The sequence below is a fragment of the Bos indicus genome, chromosome 20 (assembly GCF_029378745.1).
Source record: "Bos indicus isolate NIAB-ARS_2022 breed Sahiwal x Tharparkar chromosome 20, NIAB-ARS_B.indTharparkar_mat_pri_1.0, whole genome shotgun sequence".
Classification (NCBI taxonomy): Eukaryota; Metazoa; Chordata; class Mammalia; order Artiodactyla; family Bovidae; genus Bos; species Bos indicus.
This window is the reverse complement of record NC_091779.1, coordinates 65,259,763-65,281,885: the sequence shown is the minus strand read 5'-3', so window position 1 is coordinate 65,281,885 and position 22,123 is coordinate 65,259,763. Positions and strand designations below refer to the sequence as shown.

Sequence of the window (22,123 nt, the reverse complement as noted above, 5' to 3'; positions counted from 1 at the left end):
ATCCATGTAAAATTAACAGATTTTCTCACATTTGTAACCACCCCTGGAAGCCACGTTCATGTTTAAAACCAAACGTGAGAGGAAACAGGCTCTATGGATGGGTTTTGTGAAGGATGACATTTTGTGACTCAGTAGCGCATTCGATTCAACAAAATACCCTTTTGTTGTTGTTTAGTCGCTCAGTCGTGTCTGACTCTTTGTGACCCCGTGGACTGTAGCCTCCAGGCTCCTCTGTCCATGGAATTCTCCAGGCAAGAATACTGGAGTGGGTAGCCGTTCCCTTCTCCAGGGATCGAACTTAGGTCTCCTGCATTGCAGGCAGATTCTTTACCATCTGAGCCACCAGGGAAGCCCAGGGAAAGAGCGAACACCTCGGCAAATTTTGGAAACTCTTTGTTCTCTCTTACATACAAAAGCAAGCATTTCCATTCCCATTTCTTAAGCCATAAGATGAGAATAAATACAGGAATTTCAGTTTTTGAAGCTGGTGAGGAGAAAGTGTACACTTAGCACTTGAAATTTTGCCAGATGACCTCTAGTTTTCCTGGGAACCAGCAACATGAATCCAGGGATGTCTGTCCGTGGTTTTCCCTCCGTGCGGGGACCTCCACATTTATTCAGAGCCTCGTTCCCTGTTAGCTAGGTCAACACTGCAGAAGTTCTTTGGCTGCAGTTTTGGAATATTCCCAGCATTTAAAGAGACGTTTTTCCCCCCTTTCATGAAAATGTAAACTGTTCTTAATCAAGGCAGTGCTCTCAGAACCCTGATTTTGTAAGTGATTAAAGCTCCTCTTAAATTAGAAAGATTGTCTACTATTAGCGCAAACTCTAAGCCATCATTTCGACATTTGTCTATGGATCACACAGATTTCATCTGCATCTACATGCATTAAAATGTTTCTGGTCAGTCAGTTCATCTGAACTCTTGATCAACTCATTTTTCTAAAACAGACATGAAGCCCATGAAGACGGTTATTTCAAAGACTCGAGTTACTAACCAGTCACTGCTATCAGACTGGCTTTCTGACTACTCCTGGATGCTGTCAGGAAGCAGGACTCAGGGGGATGGGGAGCAGAGATGAACCAGCCTGAGCAAGCCTGGGGGGACCAGACACCCCCCAGCAGCCGTTTGCACTCAGAGCTACTGTGGGCAAAGCGGCAAGGCAAGCCTCCTGTGTCATGGAGATGCTCCTTCTGGGAGCAGGATTGAAGGGTGTGGACGACTTGCAAAGTACTTGATATAGGTTGTCATTTTACGACAAAATATAAACAGAAAAGGACGATAGAAAGGGAAGGGAAAGAAACAGCCTCTGTACTATTTTCTCAGGAAGTCATTTATTTTTATATCATGGACCCATTTCTTCTTATCATAGTATGCTCGGATGGTTCTGCTTCATCACTGAAGCTTGACACTCATTGTTCATTGTTGTTCGTTCTTCAGTTGCTCAGTCGTGTCCGACTCTGCGACCCCATGGACTGCAGCACACCAGCCTTCCCTGCCCTTCACCATCTCTCAGAGCTTGCTCAAAGTCAGGTCCATTGGGTCGGTGATGCCATCCCACATGCGTACCTGTGTTATTTTGAGATGGTTCGGGTTCTACTGCATCCCACACCTGGGAACCCTTCCTCTTAACTGCTGCAATCAATGTCATCACTTCCCTCCACGTTTCTTCCTGGGGTGATTCGCTCCATGGAATGAGGGACACCTTCCTGCTAGGGACACCTTTTTCTTTTACAACTATATTTTAATCGATAAACATATTTAACTGGCAGAAACAAATAGGCATCACCAATCATTGCCATTTTCCCTTAAAAGAAGTTGTCTTTTTTTCTTTTATTTTTAATTGGAATGTAATTGCCTTACAATGTTGTATTCATTTCCACTATTAAGTGAAGTGAATCAGCTATATGTATATGTATATGTATATATATCCCCTCCATCTTGGACCTCCCCCTTCCCTCCCCACCCCACCCCTCTGGGTAATCACAGAGCACCGAGCTGAGCCCCCTGTGACAGCATCTCCCCACTAGCCATCTGTTTTACACATGGTCGTGTATATATGTCTGTCCTAATCAAAGGAAGTTATTCATTTGTCTCTTTCAATGAGTTGGTGATAGGATCCTAAAGTATTTTTTAAGTGGTTTTTAAAAATTCATTTCTTTTTAATGATACCTTATGCACTATTAAAGCTTCTTAAAGAGTACTCGCTTCTCTTTTTTGTTACAGAAACATGCACAGTGGAAAAGCATTCAGCTTGTGGTTATTTTTTTTTAATTCCTATTCAGGCTGAAGTCATTTAAGCTCACAAATAAGCCTTATTGTCTCATCAGCAGAAAATATTCCTTGGGGACATACGCTATGCTAATAAGCCTTAGAGTTGCTAATGGCATCTAAGATTGTTTCTGACAGTACAAGGCAATGTCTCACGAGTCTAGTATGAAAACTTCAAGGAGGGGGTTAGCACATGATGGGTGCTTGATATGTATTGGTTGGAAAAGTAGAAGCTAAAACCAAAATGTTGCATCACGGCCCTAGCCAGCCTGAGGCTTTACTGGCTGGAGCATTGGCTTGGTACTGATGGGTTAGCCTGGTAATAACTGGAGAGAAAAACCCTTTCAATGCCCTCAGAGCAGCAATCTTACACCACAGAAGGAACTCATGACCATTATTTTCAACAGTCTGAGACATTCTGAATAATAAAATGCCCAGAAAATCGGCCAGGAACGACAGGAAGAAGAGACTGGCCCTGGAGGGTGATGTGACTTTCCTTCTCTCTAGGAAAGTGAGGGACGCCACCGGAGTGGACATCAACATGCGCGTGGGAGTGCATTCTGGGAACGTGCTGTGCGGCGTGATCGGGCTGCAGAAGTGGCAGTACGACGTGTGGTCACATGACGTCACCCTGGCCAACCACATGGAAGCTGGAGGGGTCCCTGGGTAAGGCAGGACATGGGCTTCCTCTCATCCAGCAGGCCCTGGGCTTAGGATCCGAGGTCCGCAGGCTGAGAGCTGACTGCTCAGTGCTCGGTGACTTCTGCTGCCCTGGTTACTACTGTGTTACTCCGTGACCTCTTCCATTAACCAGATGGATGTGAGCTCTCAGGCCCCAGTTCCACCACCCCTGGGACCCATGGTTAGAGACAGGATGTCAGATCCTGAATTACAGACTTTCACTTAATTGCGTATTTATGAATAGAGACCTAAGTTAAAGATGGCTTATAATGCACTAGAGATATGTGGCCTTTCTGTATTATTGGTCACCTCTGAAACCAGTCCTATTAAAATAAGCAGATGGTACCATCTGGACAGATGACAAGAGAATCTTTGCAAGTGCTGTAATTTGGAGAAGTATGAGAGCAGGCATTGAGAAGGAAAGCCCATACTTTTATACGTACCAGCACGTGTTCTCAAATGACTTTGCCATGCAATTCCGAAAACTATCCTCATGCCTCCAGATTCAGTATGATCACGTTTTATGTGCTATAATTCACCACCTAGGTTTCACTGAGTGCAGAGAGGCTCCAAATATTAGCAGCTCTTGATATCGGGGAGCATTTTCCCAAAGCTGTGGGTAACAGACTATGAACCTATAGCCTTTCCTTCACCTGTGGCAGAAGGAATTCTTTCTCAAGTCCCAAATTAATAGAAAATCTTGGATGTTCCTTCTTCTGTATCTTGATTGTGGTTTTCAAATGGAATTTCAGACGTGTTCACATTTCTTCTGTTACCCTGCAACACTTGAATGGAGCTTACAAAGTGGAAGAAGGCGATGGTGACATCAGAGACCCGTATTTAAAGCAACATTTGGTGAAAACTTACTTTGTAATCAACCCCAAGGTCAGTATCATAGAGTCTATAATTAGCCCATGACTTCTGTGATTAAAAGTCAAGAGGGCAAATGACTGATATGAAAAGTTGTTTTTAGTCAAGAACCGGTGTAATTCTTTGCTAGTGTTTGCCTCTAAAACTATTTTAAATGCCTGTGTTTGTAAAAATGCATTCAAATATTTATGAAAGAAGCAGTTGAAATGAATTGCTTGTTTATGTGGCAAGGGTATTGTCTGCATTATAAGGTTGTAGAGGTTAGTTAGTCATGCTTACCAATGTATACGTTAGTTCACGGGTGTGAACCTCTGGGCCATGGACTGGTACCTCCATGCAAGATCAGCAAGAGCATTAGATTAGAAATAACATGCACAATAAATGCAATCCATTTGATCACCCAGAAACCATCCCGACCCCCAGTCCATGTAAAAGTAGTCTTCCACTAAATAGGTCCCTGGGGAAGTGCACAGCAACCCACTCCAGTATTCTTGCCTGGAGATTTCCATGGACATAGGAGTCTGGCAGGCTACGGTCCATGGGGTCACAGAGAGTCAGACACGACTAAGCACATAACAGATAGGTCCCTGGTGCCAAAAAGGTTGGGTACCACTGTGTTAGTCCATGATGGGCCCTTCCTGGCAGTTAGAAAATTAAATGAAGACCAAAAGTGTGCTCAGGATTTCAGCTGATAAAAATCTTAATGAGATTAAGTGGATGAAGATATAAGAAAAAAAGAAATTACTGAAAGATTAATGACTAATTGTCACATACACTGGGGTGAGCATGTTATGTGCAGACATGTGAACTTTAACATGATAAAAACCACCTATCCCATGCAGACAGCTGCTGTCTTTTACTCTCTTCCCATCATGTGTCAGGCCAGAGCAGGGGGCTCATCAAAAGAGCTCTCATCTTTACCCCTCCCCAAATTCCTGCCAAATGGGTACTGTTGCTATTTACAGATTAAGAAGCTGAGTCTCAGATGGTTTATGTAACTTCCCTCAAATCACTGGCTGGTTAACAACGCAGGTAGCAGCAAGAAACTCCTCTGAATTGTCCAAACAAGTATCACAAAATCAGTGAAGTCAAGTTTACGAGTGTTTACTCACAAGAGCCTCCCTGAAACTCCCTGTTCACCTTTGGGGACAAACTTCCAACCCACTAGACAGCTGATCTGGAGACAGATGTGTGACAAGCAGGAGGAACTATGGGATGATCGGTGTGGAGGTGGCAGGTGCAGGGAAAAGGTGAAAAAAACGTGTCCAGAGAACACTGTGTTCAGGCAAAGAATACCAAAACATCAATATTCAAGGCCATTTCGCATCCAAAAACAGCCCCAATCCCTACAGCCATCACTTTAGGAAAACAACAAACAAAACCATTAAAACATGGAAACAGATCAGCATATTCTGTCTAAGAGTCAGCTTTATAAAAATGTCCCTTCCAATGGCTATTGTTTTTTCCCAAGTTTCAGGTACAGGTAGGTTTTTGTTGTCTGAAAAAAACTGACTCAGCTTCTCTGGGGTGTGGCCATGCCCCATGGTGACCCCGCACGACCGAGGGCAGGAGCCCGCAGAGTGAAGGCGGTGATGGTGGAGGACTCCGCCTGTGCAAGGGAGGCTTCTAGGGGGCTGGAGGGAAGAGGTGCTGTGGCCTCCAGGTGTGATACTGTGCTTCTCACCCCAAGGGAGAGCGGCGGAGCCCTCAGCACCTCTTTAGGCCTCGACACACCCTTGACGGAGCGAAGATGAGGGCTTCTGTCCGCATGACCCGGTACCTGGAGTCCTGGGGGGCGGCCAAGCCCTTTGCACACCTGCATCACAGAGACAGCATGACTACGGAGAACGGCAAGATCAGCACCACGGTACGCCCTCCCCGCACTGGGCATACGCTAGCTCCCCAAACAGAAGGCATGTCCTGCCAAAACCAGTCGGGTCTGTAACGAAGGAAGCTTGCTGTCTCTGACTTCCCAGAGAGGCCCCTGACAAACAGGCCTAAATAAACCTGCCATCAGGTTATCTTGAGTGTCAGTTGCTAAGGGTCTCAACCAAGAGTGACTTTGCGTGATCACTTTCTTATCGAAGACGGTTATTGACAATGGGCAGTAGCCACGCATACCCCTGAACTCTTTTTCAATCCAGGTTTGCAGTTTGCTTTGGCTACCACAAAGTGGAAAGCCCGAGCATCTTCATAAAAGAACAAATGAGGGCCTGACATCCTTGCGGTTTGAGCAGCATCATTAACCCTGTCCTCATCCCCCAGAGGTTCAGCCTGTGTCGGAAGCAAAGTGCATTCTATTGGCGTCCCTTACGGACGTCATCCCAACTTCTAATGGGGAATGGAGTCCCACCGCTCCAGACCACAGGGACCTTTCAATAAGATGGCTGAAATGCAGATGAAGAATAGAAAAACTCAGGAGAGGAGAGGAAAGGAAATACAGTGGAGCACTTAGAATAGTCCCAATGGTATATTTAGATATTAAAACAGTCTCTGAGTACAATTTCATGCTAAATGGTATTCACTGTGTTAGGGATGTGGTTGAGGTTTAAAAAAAATGAGATGTTCCGTAATTCTTATTAGCTGATGAGGAAACAACATATGAGGCTGTCAGGTAAAAGTGGACATTTCCAAGCTGCCTGTGTCCATAGGCCTGTCCCAGTGACATGCGCAAACCCAACATGCAGGCGTCAGCATTCCTGTTTTGTCTTGGTTTTATCTCTTCTTTCAACTTCCTTTGTTCTTTTCCAACTGAAATATAAACGATCTGATAGAAGATTGTGATCTTTCAAGGGGTCAACAGGGAGACCTCCAGGGCAAGTCCTAGAGGGGTCTATATTCTATTGGGAAGAAAGAGACCCTAAGTAGGACTCAAATAAACAAAGGAGATGACTCCAGGTACTGCCAAGGGCTGTGATGAAAAGAAAAGGAAGGAATGTCTTGGGGAGTGACTGGCATGGCTCCTCTTGGGGGTGTGGCTGGGGGGAGTCTCCGAGAAGGGGAGGGGTCAGTGGGGAGGGTCAGGGGCAAAAGGACAAATACAGCTGCCCTGAAATGGAAATGAATTGGTGTCTTTGAGGCAGAGAAGAGACTGTGTGGCTGTCAGATCATCAACAGTAAGCCAGGGGAGGTCATTAGGGTGAGAGGCTCCAAGTAATCATGTATAATTTATTCTGATTGTAGTGGGAAGTTGTTAGAGGGTCCTAAGCAGGGAAGGGCATCGTGTAATTAGCACTCTGGATGATGAACCAAGAGAGCAGGGCTACAAGAAGGAGTGGTGTCCTCCTTTGCTGAGATTTTAGCAGTGGGAACAGTGAGAAACAAATTCAGGGTACAATTTGAAAGTGGAACAAGTAAGACTTGGTGATGGAGTCAATATGTGTGGAAAGGAAGTTCAAAGACGAAGCCACATGTTTGGGTTGTGCACCTAGGAGAATGATAATCCCATTAACTGAACTGACAAATACTCAGAGCAAAGTCAGAGAATTTGGGGTAGAAAAATCAAGACTTTGCTAGTGGACATCTTCAAATCAATATGCCTTTCAGACACCAGACTGCAGCTCAGAAGTTGGCAGTTGGGGGTGTGCTCCTGGAACTCTGGGTAGAGGTCTTGGTAGGAGGTGTGGATGTGATAGGCATCAGATTTTAGGTGCTATTTGAAGCTGTGGATCTGGATGTGGTCACAAGAAGAGAAGAGATGCAAGGAGCGAGGACCAGAGCCACTGGGGGCCTCCCAGCAACTAGACCTGTTAGAGGAAAAGCATGCTAAGACTTAGAATCTAATTGCCAGGGAAAGTCAATGCTTCTATCCCTCTTATGAAAAGAATCAGATAATTTTACCTCAACACTAAATTTATTATTAGTGCTAATGGCTAATAACTTTATCTCTGATTGAGATTTGTTATAAACAAATTGATTGGTTGATTGGCTGGTTGGTTGGTTGACTGGCTGGTTGCCTGATTGGTTGGTTGACTGGCTGGTTGGTTGGTTGACTGGCTAGTTGGCTGGTTGGTTGACTGGCTGGTTGACTGGTTGTTGGTTGGTTGACTGGTTGGTTGGTTGACGGTTGGTTGGCTGACTGGTTGGTTGACTGGTTGGTTGGTTGACTGGCTGCTTGGCTGGTTGGTTGGTTGGCTGGTTGGTTTGTTATTTTTCAGGAAATAAGAATTATATCTGAATACTAAAGCATTATTTTCTGTGCTACTTCATCTGTGTACCTGCAAAAATAAGGCCTTGCTTTATGGGTGGTATTATTGATGTTGTTGTGGTTGCTAATTTCTTATCAGTCCTTTGTCTCAGGACTTAAGAGCAACCCTCTCCCTTACTATCTTAGCAAGGCACCCAAGGGAAGATTTCACCCTGGCTCCAACCTCAACATAATCTGTTGTTATGTGTTAGTGAAGATGCCTCCTTCGAGAGAGGTATAACTGCCTAAGGCTTTGAGCTTCAGAAAATAGTGTATAAAAAACAGAGGATGTCTGGAACAGACTCTGTTTTCTTGACCAGCTGGCCTTGCCAGTCACAGACAGAGTCTCAGGCCTGAGTTCCTTGGCAGGGACAGAAGACCTCTGAGGTTCTGGTTAGCACTTGGGGCCCATAGGACTATGCCCCTTACTTTCAGAAAGGTCCCATTGTCATTCTTACTCGTACCTTCCAGGATTGAACAGCTGTCATTGCCAAAAGTTATTTCTTTTATCTAATCCCCTATGCAGAACTTCATTGACTCTTGATTTAACATTGATGGAGCTGGTGAATAATGCATTATTTTATTAATACTCTATATAATAAAATGTGGAGTTCAGTTATCATTTTTAAGCCTACCTTTCCCTAGGCTAAATACATTTCCTTATCTAACCTTGGAGCTTAAAGCAACAAAGAAAAGTTTCTCTGGAGCTTCTTTGTTCTGACTTTTATTTTAATTTCCACTGCAATATACAAGTGAATCTTGTGGTTTTTAAAGTCTGTTATTGAACACTTAGCAATGGATTCAGTGTCTCCCTCTCACTAGCCTTTTTCAGGAACTGTTATACCAGCACTTATGTACATTTCTTCTTTTTCATCAGTGATTCTCAGTTTCACATACTTAATCAATGGTCTCATTTCTTAACAGTTCGATTCACTGATTAAGATTGTCTATAGATTTTGTGATTATGTTTGTGTTTTAAAGCATTTTCTAAATTTTTGTCTCATGTTAAAACTACAGTTCTACATGATTTAGGTTGTCTACAGTAACTTTAATAATAGTCCTCTGCAGGCATTGTTGTAAATAATATCTGCAAATATCAGGATAGGAATTTTGAAAATCTAGACAACAATCCTGACACTTCCAATATCCAGAGTTCATAGATTACACCAACATTCTAAATATAAAATGAAGTTTTAACCTTATTTCATGCTTATAATTAAGCTCTTTTTCTCCACTTAGCTGCTTATTACCTAAATGATATTTACCATGGTAAAAGAGGAAATACACATCATTATCTTTTCAAACTTCTTAATGTATGTTTTAGCAACTAATAATCTTTTTTTTCTTTAATAGGATGTACCAATGGGTCAGCATAATTTTCAAAATCGCACCTTAAGGTATGGTATACATTCTATTTTCTAATTTTCTAAAGGCTTAACTGTTCTTTATTTATTCCTGAAAGTAATTTTCATCAACTATAATAATTCTGAAGGCTATTTCTTCTGAAAAAAAAAAAAAAGAGTAGCTGCTTGTGAAAAGCCCTCTCAAGTTGTATTCAGCTTCTAAAAATAGGATTATTGATATCCTTTCTTTTTAGAATTAAAAGAGGGAAAACACTGCCTAGTAAACTCTTTAGAACTTTAAATTGTTTTCTTAAAAAACATTCTTCATATTAATCTGAAGTAAAGAACTGAACTTTCTTAAAATGAGTATCTTAAAGTTATATTTTTGAGGTTGAATCCTAGAGATAAAAGCAAGATAAGTCCAGCCTTTCAATAGTGAAAAGAAGTGCAACCCACCCTGCTCAAACAAAGAAAAAATGCCTCCCCAAGTGTCCAAGGATGCCATTGTCATCCTCCACAAGCTCTCAGACATCACTCCTTTCCCTTGTCTGTATTCCTCTAGCTTTGGGAGTTCCTTTAGTTTGGGAGTTAAGTACTTTTTATTGAAGATGTTAGGATAATTTGGGAGCTTCCTTGGTAGCCCAGATGATAAAGTATCTACCTGCAATGCTGGAGACCCAGGTTCAATCCCTGGGTTGGGAAGATCCCCTGGAGAAGGAAATGGCAACCCACTCCAGTGTTCTTGCCTGGAGAGTCCCCTGGAAAAAAGACCCTGGTGGGCTGCAGTCCGTGCGGCACACAGAGTCAGACATGACTGAGGGACTAACACTAGGATAACTAATGAACGGCCCCAAACTTAAAATTTTCTTTCCCCACTGAAGAGATGGGTTTATTCCTATAGAAAATGCATTGTATCAAAGTGGAAAATGAACATAAATAATTAGATCATTAGCTGCCAGATCTTAGTGCGTTCTCTCCCGAATCCCTCTGCGTGACTTTATCTTTGTTGTCATGACCTCTGATTTGTATTTTGTGTAAAACTTGAAATTTTAATATTGACCTATCACACTTAGAGCCCTTTGTTATATGGAAAATGGAGTTCTTGGGCTTTTGAAGTATTATTTTTTTGGTGGCAAATGCCCAATTAAAGAAAGCTTAAGCTATTTTAAGAAGCGTTTTTGACCCCGTAACGTATCTTTAGAAGGCCTGGCTCTTCAAGCCAGTAAGAAATGAGCACATCTGCAAACAGCTGTCTATGGAACTTCACAAACATCCTTCCACTTTGTACAGTAAGTCCCCTGCATACGAATGAGTTCTGTTCTGAGAGCACGTTCCTAAGTCCAGTTTTGTTCAAAAGTCCAAGAGAGTTAGCCTAGGTGCCCAACTAACACAATTGGCTGTATACTACTGTACTGTGGCAAGTTTATAATACTTCTCACACAAATAATGTGTACACAGAAAGCAAACACAAAGGCTAAAGAAAGCATTTTGTATCTTATAATTCAGTACCTTGAAAAGTGCAGTAGCACAGTACAGCAACTTGCATACCGGGGCTGGCACACGACGTGTGCGTGTTTGAAGGTTCACATCTTGAAGGTTCATATATAAGGGACTTCCTGTATGTGGTCTGGCCTCTCATCTGTCTGCTCCTCCCCGCAGTCTCCTTCCAGAGTCGATTTACTGAGATTACAGTGAGAAGGGCTCCTGCGGCGAGTGCGCCGTGGGCAGTGTCTTTTGGGATGAGCGCTGTCTGAAAGACAGTGATCGTAAGGCTGTCATTTTTATCTGCACCAGGGCTATGGGAAATCTAATTTCATGCCTACAGCATTACTCTAGGGTGGATACTACAGCCATTATCAATTTTGGAAGGAAGAAACAGAGGTGCCAGGTCAGGAGAGGACCAGAGCCACATGGCTTGGGGAGGCACGCCCGTGGTTTATGCCCAGGCTCTAGGACACTGACGCCTGTGTTCCTAGCTGCTCTCCTGTCCTGCCTGCCCTCCTGTGAGCCTCCTCCATATCTCCTCCTCTTTTCTCCGTGGTGGGTGGTCTTTGGTGGCCCCAAGCCTCACAGAGAGAGCCTGTCTTTCAAGTCAGCCCAGACTTCCCTAGCACATCCTGGCTTTGTAACATAGCTGAGGTCATAAAACCTCTCTGAACCCCCAGCCTGGTGGTGAGGGGCCCTCCCAGGGCAGTAGAACATCATCTGAGATACAATAGGAAGCACACCTCCTTAGGTAGAGTGGCCCAGCCTGTGGGTGGGGCAGGTTGGGGGGGGCGGAGCTTAAGAGAGAGAAAATGGAAAGGGGGCTTGAGGGTAGAGCTGGGGTCTGTGAGCACCCAGGAAGCCAACAGGGGAGCCCAGACCAGGAAGGTCAGAAATGCTGAAATGCTGACAGCCTGAAGAGCAAGGCCCTGGCTGGTGAATTAAGAATTCCTCAGAGGGAGATGATCAGCCCCAAGCACAGCCTCTCATTTCTGTAGCAGAGGTCACAAAGCTACGGAGACCAGGAAACTCTATATGTTAAGAACTGCTGTGGAGGAAGTCAGTGAATAAGAGGATGCATTGTAACGGGCACTTGTCGGCTACTCCATGCGCCATATGTGCTGGGTTGAGCACCACACGGGCATCATCTGCAGTGTGCGGAGTCACTCCAGTCGTGCCCAACTCCTTTTGGCCCTCTAGACTGCGTCCACCAGGCTCCTCTGTGCATGGGATTCTCCAGGCAAGAATACTGGAGTGGGTTGCCATGCCCTCCTCCAGGGGATCTTCCCGACCCGGGGATTGAACCCAGGTCTCTTACATCTTCTAGATTGGCAAGCAGGTTCTTTACCACCTGGCATCACAGTCCATGGAATTCTCCAGGTCAGAATACTGGAGTGGGTAGCCTTTCCCTTCTCCAGGGGATCTTCCCAACCCAGGGATTGAACCCAGGTCTCCTGCATTGCAGGCGGATTCTTTAGCATTAGCAGCTGAGCCACGAGGGAAGCCCAAGAATACCGGAGTGGGTAGCCTGTCTGTCCCTTCTCCAGCAGATCTTCCCAACCCAGGGATTGAACTGAGTTCTGCCACATTGCAGGCAGATTCTTCACCAGCTGAGCCACCAGGGAAGCCCAGGAATACTGGAGTGGGTAGTCTCTCCCTTCTCCAGCAGATCTTCCTGACCCAGGAATTGAACCAGGTTCTCTTGCATTGCAAGTGGATTCTTTACCAGCTGAGCTACCAGGGAAGCCTGGCATCGTCTAGGCTAATCCTAAAGCAGATTCACAAAGACGGTGTCACCGTTAGCCCCCAGACACATGAGTGAAGGGTTCAATTTTCCTGTGAGCTTCGAGGCATCTACACTGTTCCTTCTTAGACTTGGTGATGCTTTTTGAAAGAGAGCTTTCAACTTTTTGACCAAGTTGAAGTCAAGAATCTCAAGTCTAGGCACAGGGCTGATAAAAAAGAAAATAGAGGGAGCTCCTCAGTCACAAATGAGAATAAGCCATCCTAGGTGACTGCTAAGATGCACAGCCTTTTTCTAAAAGAAGGATCAAAATTAATTTGCCTCCCAGTTTAGCTTGGAATTTGGCTTGCTAAAACCTCTGAATTCCATTGGCTTGGTGTTGACAGGTGGATCACTTAATATTGTTCTGTTTTTGAACCAAACCTAACCTTGACTTGTTTAAAGAAGGCAGGACTTGAAGGTGGGAATTCACAAACAGTGATGTAATAATTGTATTACCCATCTGTCTCATTAATGATAATTCCACCAGATTTGATTACAGATAAATATGACATTGCACATTTAATACTATTTTCATCTATATAGAGAGGCAGTTCTAAATTTGGAAGAGTATTATTTTATGCCAAAGTAGAAGGTCTGTTCAGTGAGTAACTTAACCAAACACAGCACAGAGAAGCCTTGTGCTCACTCCCATGGGACTAGATGATTTGTGGACACCTGGATTCAGATGCAGGCTGGCTCAAGCCAGTTTTTGAAGGGCCAGATGGGTTATACTCTGCAGTAGATGTTTAACTTTTAAAAACAGATATTATTTTCATTTTTTCTTTTACATCATTCTTATGCTAATTGTCAGATTAACCTTGGAGAACGCATTCTTGTCTTGGCACAATAAAATGCAAAGCATTTTATATTATGGCCCAAGATTATTCATTTTGAGATCAAGTGAGTAGTCTGCAAGTGTAAGAGGGGTTTTCTGTGAACAGTACTCTCAAAAAGTGAGGAACATTTAATTATAGACAAATAAGCTTAGACACATCTCAAAGAAGACTGCAGTTCTGCAAATTCTTGCAAACTGACCAAGGAAAACATGAAACAAGAATGATTATTTTGTCAGCCAGTCCAAATTTTTGCAAAGGAATTTCCAAAGCCAGTATGTTCTATCAAAAAATAAAGTTTATAGAGGCAACAATTCAAGGGCTAGTGCATCTCTTAGGTCAGAAACCTCTTTTTTCTCAAACACCAAGTACATATCTTTCAGTGTTGCTTTTTAATTTCACTCAGTGGTAAAGGAACATTTTACGGCACTAAAAACTCTAACCAATTCATTCAATCCACAAAGTGACTATATCTTAATAGACAAAAGGCTGCATATAGACTATAATTTCCTCTTTAAAAAAAATTCAGTTAACAGAATCAGACAGAGATTTTGCTATCATAGGACCACAAATTTACTGTTTAGTAATACTCTTACCCAAAATATTTCTTCCGTCATACAGAACCAAGTCACAAAAGAAAAGATTTGAAGAGGAATTAAATGAAAGGATGATTCAAGCAATCGATGGAATCAATGCACAAAAGTGAGTACTTTTTCATCTTCAATTATCATTCATCTCTTATTTCAACCCTATGATTTGAAAATAATGATATATTTTCCAAAAGAATTTCACCCCAAACTCTGTCATACTTATCACGACAAAGCCAAGGTTTCTAAGACAGTTCATTCTTTTCACCTCAATCATTCCTAATAATAGCTTTTGTTCATTGTATTTCATCTCAAAAAATGTTTGATTCCTGCCTAATAAATCCTCCCCAAGTAAATTGCTGACGAACAACATGATAGGTTATTAGAGAGAGAAAAATTATAGCTTAATGTGTTCAGTTAGGATATTTTTTAAAGATCAAGAGAGACGCCACATGGTAGAATCATTAAGTTGTTATTGTGTGACACTATCCATTCAAAATGCCTTTACCTCCCCCACCCCCAAAAGCAGAGTGTGTGGAGGCACCTGTGTTCTGAATTGTGAAAGCGTGCCTTGTGTGTTAGAGTCTGAATTCATAGAGGGAGCGGGAGGAAGACCGAGTCTTTAGAGGGCAAAATATTGTTCAGTCTAGAAAGCCAAGAATTGCTGTTGTAGTTGTAAATGGTCCAAGAATGCTGGAGAAAGGATTTAAAGAAGGTGGTGACTTCCATGGCCTGGACAGAGGGCTTACATTCACTGGCCTTTGAACTCTCCATGGCTAAAGTCATGGAGGGCAGTTTTGCAGCTCAGTAAGCAGCCTGCTACTCAGTAGATGCTCCATAAAGGTTTGTTGAATTAAATTGCGATGAAAACCTGAGTAGATCCAAATGAAGAGCTTTTATGCAGATGTTTTCATCCTTACAAAAACCAATTGAATTTTTATCATGAAAGTTGACTCCTGGGAAGTGTAAATGATTTTTCACCTAGAATTCTGCCCCCAAAATTAAGGTAGACAGCTTTGGAAAAGGCATGCCTCTTCCAGACTGTGACTTTTGAGTGTTCGTGGAGATTATTTACAGGACTTGTGAAAGAATCCCATGAGTGTGTGTATGTGTGCAAGTGACGTGTGTATGTGTGGCCTTGTGTACATACACAATAAAGTACAGTAAGTCTCCTACATTCGAGCGAGTTCTGTTCTGACAGCACCTTCGTAAGTCCACTTTTGTTTAAGTCCATCTAAGTTAGCCTAGGTGTTCAACTAACACAGTCGGCTCTATAGTACTGTACTGTGATAGGTTTCTAATACTTTTCACACAAATAATACATTAAAAACAAACACAAAAAAATAAAGAAAACATTGACTCTTACAGTACAGTACCTTGGAAAGTACAGTAGTACAGTATAACAGCTGGCACACAGGGGCTGGCATCAAGTGACCAGGCAAGAAGATGTACTGACTGGAGGATGGAGAAGAGGCAGGAGATGGTAGAGCTGAAGGGTCGTCAGCAGTAGGAGATGCAGGGCCAGCTGCGACGTCACTCACGCCTGACATGGTTGGACAAGCAAAGGCACGTTTGCATCTTTAAAAGTTCACAGCTTGAAGGTTCGTATGTAGGGCAGAGTTAAAATTCGGATATGCCAGCCTACTGAATGCACACCTGCCTAGTCCCTTTCATATACTCCAAATGGATAAAGCCTTCCACCTGCCATTGAGCATGCAGGGTATGCCAGCAGTGCCTGGACAGGTGCTCTGCTTTGGCTGGTACCAGGATCAAAGTGACAAAACAGCCTCAGCTCCACCCTGATTGAACCCCAGCACCCCACAACTGAGGAACAATGACTTCCTGGAAATGTACTGGAAGCTAAAACCCAGGGAAGTCTGATCTCACACAATGTAGATTCATTCAACCGGAGGAAATAGCAGTTACTGCCTACTCTGCAGCCTGCTGGAATAAAACACAGCAGAAGAAGGAAGAAATCTTGTTCCCTGACAAAGTTTAGCCAATTACAATGATAATAGTAGTAATCAAAAGCGAATGTATAGAATCAGCCGCAGCATGTCTTCATGCAGGACGCCCGCCTGTTAAAACTGCTTTTGTGCCCACCTTTTAGAACCTTCCTACTAAAGGAATCATTAGAAAGTACATCATTGGCTTTGCTTTATTTTTGTCAAGGTTGTTTGTGAATTGTCTGTCTCTACTGTGTCATTTTGTATTCAAATACATGTTTAGTTACCACATTTGTGGTTTAATGCAGTTTTATTCTAAAGTCTTGGTTAACGTTGGTGTAATGGCTTATGTTGTAATTTTCCCAACACATTTCAGAAATCAAATGGGCAAAAAAAGTCACGCTATACTGGAAGATCAAAAGGGAACTTTTGTAAATGGAAGCCATTATGCACCTATTTTTTAATTAGCATCACTCCCATTCTGTTTGCCCCCTACTCATTAACCTCTCTTGTTCATCTATAAGATGTTCTTCCATCTTACTTGATTCTCGCTTGAGGGTTCGGTAGGGACTCTAGGTTTGATATACCATTCAGTTGTTCTCTGCTATTGACATAAAATAGTGATTTGTATGCAGATTTCCTTGTATTCATTCCTTGACTCATTTAGCGAGCATTTGTTAAAGGTGGAGCATTGTCATCACTTGCTTGGCATTAGACATCCCAAGACCCAAGTCGCAGTGTTACTCGTCAAAGCTCCAAGTGAGGGGAAGAGAGATCTCTGCTCTGATGCCCTACAGTCGTGACAGGTAGAGAGGAGCAGGACACCCCAGAGGCTGAGTCTCTGGAGGAGGTGACACCTGGGCTAAATCTTGGAGGAAACTAAGAGAAAAAGGGAAGCTTCAAGGTGTGATTGCAGGATGCACCTGGGTCGGAGTGAAGTTTTTAACACAATCAGGACACAGGGTGCCCTGCAGGAATCTCTCAGGGTAAAGAGGCTTGAATGGGAAGCTGGATGCCCTGAGAAGTCAGCCTGAAATGCTGAGGCTGGGCACCTTGAAGGGTTCTAAGCAGTGACTGTGTGATCACCTCCACTCTGCTGGTGTGCAGAGGACTTGTTAGGACAGGTAGATCCTAAAGTGAATGCCGCAGGGCCAAACCAGATATGGTCAGGCCCCGTGAGGACAGAGCTCAGAGAAGAGGTTTTTGACTTAGCCTGGGTGGGTGGTGCTGACTGAAAAAAAGTATGTACAACTTGAGAGTGTGAAATTTTATTTGAGCAAAATGAGAACTATAGGGGAGTGTCCGACTCCCAGCGACCCCATGGACTGCAGCCTACCAGGCTTCTCCATCCATGGGGTTGTCCAGGCAAGAATACTGGAGTGGGTTGCCATTTCCTTCTCCAGGGGATCTTCCTGACCCAGGGATCGAACCCAGGTCTCCCACACTGCAGGTGGATGCTTTAACCTCTGAGCCACCAGGGAAGCCTTAGGTGGTGCTGGTGGTAAAGGATACCCCCGCCAATGTAGGGAACGTAAGACACAGGTTCCATCCCTGGGTCGGGAAGGTCCCCTGGAGGAGGAAATGGCCCACTCCAGTATTCTTGCTGAAAGAATCCCATGGACAGAGGAGCCTGGCGAGCTACAGTCCATGGGGTCGCAAAAAGTCGGACACACCTAAGTGACTTAGCAAGCCTGGCCTAGGAGGCAGACTCTTAGGAGCACTAAGGAACTGCTTCGAAGAGGACAGGTGGGAGGTCAGTGTATGCATGACTTTGGTGAAAGAGGAATACTTGCAATCCAGCACACGGTTTGGCAAAATGCTCTGTTAGTCCTGAGGAGCGGATGTCCCCACTAGAATTCTAGTGTTTCTCTAGATATGCGAAGATGCAAGAAACAGCTTATAACATCTCCTCCTGAGAATATCTCTCTGAAGACCTCTTTGGCAGTTTTCTTAGACCACAGAGCCTTAGAGCCTCATTCCTGATCTCTGCCCTGAACCTCTTTGAGGGTGTGTTGACTGCAGTGGCCAGTGACTTAATCCTTGTAGCAACAGGTGGCAAGTGACAATTTTTCGTTGGCAGCAAGGTCAGAGGGAAGGAAGCATGTCCAGCAGGTCTGCAGCATAGGGTCACACCCGAAACTTCTCTGGGAGGTGCAGAGTGGAGAGAGGAGGCCCCGTGTGGGGGAGCACCAGGCCAGCACCCCCACACCAGCACTTGTCTCTTGGAGCCGTGCGCACTCCTGTAAGATTCATGGCAATGGAAGGGTGTGCTGTATAGTTAATATTCAGAATGGAATTACCATGTCAGGTTCCTCCAAATTGGTTTAAAAAAAAAAAAAAAGTAAGAAAGAGGTCATGTGAAAAGTTTAAAGGGGAAAAACAGGGGCCTCTGTGGTACAGGAAAGAAGCTGGTGAGTTCATGAAGGACGCGGGAGTCAAGTTGAATTGTGTCTGAATGGAGTGGAGTCCGTGCCCAGGTGGATGCTGGCAGACCCCAGGGCTGAGGAAGGATCGGGCATCCACAGTGAGAGAACACCTGTCCAGAATCACTTATTTCAGCTGTCGGTTCATGGACCCACCTTCCCAAACGCCACGGGTCACCCAGGGCGTTAATGCATAGCTGAGGCCACAGAGGCCTTCGGAATCAACGTGTAAATGTAGATAAGTATGTTCCTCAGCTGGCGCTGCTGGACAAAAATACCATGGGCTGAGAGTTAAACAATACAAATTTATTTTTTCCCCATTCTGAAGGCTGGAAGTCTGAGCGCAGGATGCCAGCGTGGTTTCTGGTGAGAACTCTCTTTGACTTGCACAAGGCAGCCCCCTTACTGTGTGTCCCTGTGGCCTTTCCGCAGGGCAGTGCAGGGAAAGAGAGTGAGCTCTCTGGTGTTATAAGGATACTCATTCCCTCGGGCCAGGGCCCCACCCTTAGGACTTCAATCAGCTCTAATCACTTCCTTAGAAGCCCATCTCCACATACACACACCATGGGTTAGGCCTTCAACATATGAAGCAGGGGATACAGACATTCAGTCCATCACAGGAGGAAAGTGGTCTCCTCTCTAGATCAGCATCCAGTGTGCTCCTGTGCGTGTCTGCTCAGTCGTGTCCGACTCTTTGTGACCACATGGACTGTGGCCCACCAGGCTCCTCTGTCCATGGGATTCTCCAGGCAAGAACAGTGGACCGGGCTGCCATTTCCTCCTCAAGAGGATATTCCTAACCCAGGGATCAAACCCTGGGCACTGTTTCATGCATGTTCTGCAATGAAAGGCAGATTCTTTACCACTGGGCCACCTGGGAAGCCTGTTCAAAAATAATTCCACATGTGGATGTAGGTGTACTTTGCCCCTCAGCTCAAGTCAAAATCTTCTTTAGAATTTCCTTTGTTAATCTCAGCCTATCACAAAAACAAGTTAGCATAAATTAATTGAGATTCATTTATTGTGTAGCCCAGGAGGGGATTGACTTTCTTCATGCCAGAGACTAGCTGGGTCAGGAACAGTGTCAGAAGACTGAAAACAACATGTTCTCCATTCTCTTCTCTCCCTGTAGTTCCAGTTCCCCAAAATATTTGACCTTATCAGCACACACAACTCTTTCCTACTCCAAGTATCCAGATTCAGTTCAGTTCAGTTCAGTCACTCAGTCATGTCCTACTCTTTCTGACTCCATGAACCGCAGCACGCCAGGCCTCCCTGTCCATCACCAACTCCCAGAGTCCACCCAAACCCATGTCCATTGAGTCAGTGATGCCATCCAACCATCTCATCCTCTGTCATTCCCTTCTCCTCCTGCCTTCAATCTTTCCCAGCATTCGGGTCTTTTCACATGAGTCAGCTCTTCGCATCAGGTGGCCAAATACTGGAGTTTCAGCTTCAACATCAGTCCTTCCAGTGAACACCCAGGACTGATCTCCTTTAGGATGTACTAGTTGGATCTCCTTGCAGTCCAAGGGACTCTCAAGAGTCTTCTCCGGCACCATAGTTCAAAAGCATCAATTCTTCTGTGCTCAGTTTTCTTTATAGTCCAACTCTCACATCCATACATGACCACAGGAAAAACCATAGCCTTGACTAGATGGACCTTTGCTGACAAAGTAATGTCTCTGCTTTTCAATATGCTGTCTAGGTTGGTCATAACTTTCCTTCCAAGGAGTAAGTGTCTTTTAATTTCATGGCTGCAGTCGCCATCTGCAGTGATTTTGGAGCCCAGAAAAATAAAGTCTGACACTGTTTCCACTGTTTCCCCATCTATTTCCCATGAAGTGATGGGACCAGATGCCATGATCTTTGTTTTCTGAATGTTGAGCTTTAAGCCAACTTTTTCACTCTCCTCTTTCACTTTCATCAAGAGGCTTTTGAGTTCCTCTTCACTTTCTGCCATAAGGATGGTGTCATCTGCATATCTGAGGTTATTGATATTTCTCCTGTCAATCTTGATTCCAGCTTGTGCTTCCTCCAGCCCAGCGTTTCTCATGATATACTCTGCATAGAAGTTAAATAAGCAGGGTGACAATATACAGCCTTGACATACTCCTTTTCCTATTTGGAACCAGTCTGTTGTTCCATGTCCAGTTCTAACTGTTGCTTCCTGACCTATTACATTTATAAATTTCTGAATCTCCTAGAAAATTGATAACCAGAACAGAGGCCACCTCAGAGAACCCACAGAGGCATGAGGCTTGTGGGAAGGATTTACCCTCCTTAATGGCGAGAACAAAAAAGAAAGAATATGCCCATCAGTTATGGCTTCATGGAAAAAGCCTTTGGCCCAACCCGACCTGCTGGAGAAAAGGAAGGGACAGGTGACAGTCGTGGGTCCCATATTCTTACCCTAAACTTCTTTGCTGCAAGGGATTCAGCCTCAGGACTAATTGGCATAAGACAATTTTGCCGTAAACAATAAATAAAAGGAAATAAAAGAGGAACACTGAAATGGACCTCGTGAAACATTTGTAACAAAATTTTTAAAGATTGGACTGTGAAAAATAAAAATGCAAAAAATGCTTAGATGCTCTTAAAAATGTGTGCAGATATTGGGTTGGCCAAAAAGTTTGTTCGATTTTTCTGTGAGATGTTACAAAAAAACCCAAATGAACTTTCTGGCCAACCCAATGCATGGTTATAGTATTTGGATGTATCTTAGAGAAAGGGATGATGCTTTCTTTCTCAAGATAGATCACTAAGGATTCAAGATCTAATGTGAAATGTACATTCTTTACGATGTAAAAAGAATCTGTGCTAAGTGTCTTCAGAGTCCCCTGGGAGTAGAAGGAACAGCGGAGGGACGCTGCTATTTCTCATCAATATGTGTAACGTGTATCACTGGTGAGACATAGCCAGACTCTACTGAAATGTCCCATCACATGGCCAGTGATTATATTTCCCCAAATCATCTAAACCAAATTCTGTGCCAAATACCACAGTTCTGTCTAAATTACATTCACTATCAAACAGCAAAAAAGTGTTCACCACTTTCAGAAATTTACACTCATCAGCAATCACACAACCGTTCATTTTCAGGGTGGGGAGGAGAGGACCTTGAGTCTTCTTTGCCTCTGACTTCAGTTGCATGATAAGTTTGGCAGAGACAGCAGAGAAAACAAGCTATTGTATCTAAAGAAGTCAAAGAACCAACACTTAATGCTCCTGGAGACTGTTGTGAGTTACTAGCCCGCCTTTTATTTATTTGCCTTGGTTTGGTAAACTTCCGGTTTTGATGGATGGGAGACATGACTGCTCACTGAAGGGTCTATTAAGATTGATATATTATCATCTTCTAGAGGAATGAATCCAAAGCTGTGAATCAGCCGTTTTATCAGTTGTGGCAAAATGGCCTAGGGCTAATTAGTTGTACAGTGACAATAGGCAAATTCCTAGAATCAGCATTTGGAATTCAGTCATTTCCCCAAGCATCCATCCAGGGATCAAGTCTTATGAACTTATGGTAGGTGCTGGAACACAAGAAAAGCCAGATCTTATCTTGAGTACTTCTTGTCCACCTGCAAGACAAACAGGTAACTAAAATGTAGAAGTATCGGAGCCCCAGTAACTAATGAGGAGCTGGTTTTGTCTCCACCTTATAAATTTCGTTCATATTTTATTTCCAAGCTTATATTATCCAGGAGCATT

General features: G+C 43.8%; 1 protein-coding gene across 1 annotated transcript in view; it reads left to right on the top strand.

Annotated features, from left to right (window-relative positions):
* Window positions 1-22,123, top strand: part of ADCY2 (adenylate cyclase 2) — a 452,864-nt gene that overhangs the window by 319,006 nt on the left and 111,735 nt on the right. Inside the window, exons 8-12 of the mRNA XM_070774872.1 lie at window positions 2,780-2,938; window positions 3,706-3,838; window positions 5,514-5,690; window positions 9,363-9,406; window positions 14,078-14,158. Of these exons, the coding sequence (XP_070630973.1) occupies window positions 2,780-2,938; window positions 3,706-3,838; window positions 5,514-5,690; window positions 9,363-9,406; window positions 14,078-14,158 (594 nt within the window). The remainder of the gene's footprint in view (window positions 1-2,779; window positions 2,939-3,705; window positions 3,839-5,513; window positions 5,691-9,362; window positions 9,407-14,077; window positions 14,159-22,123) is intronic.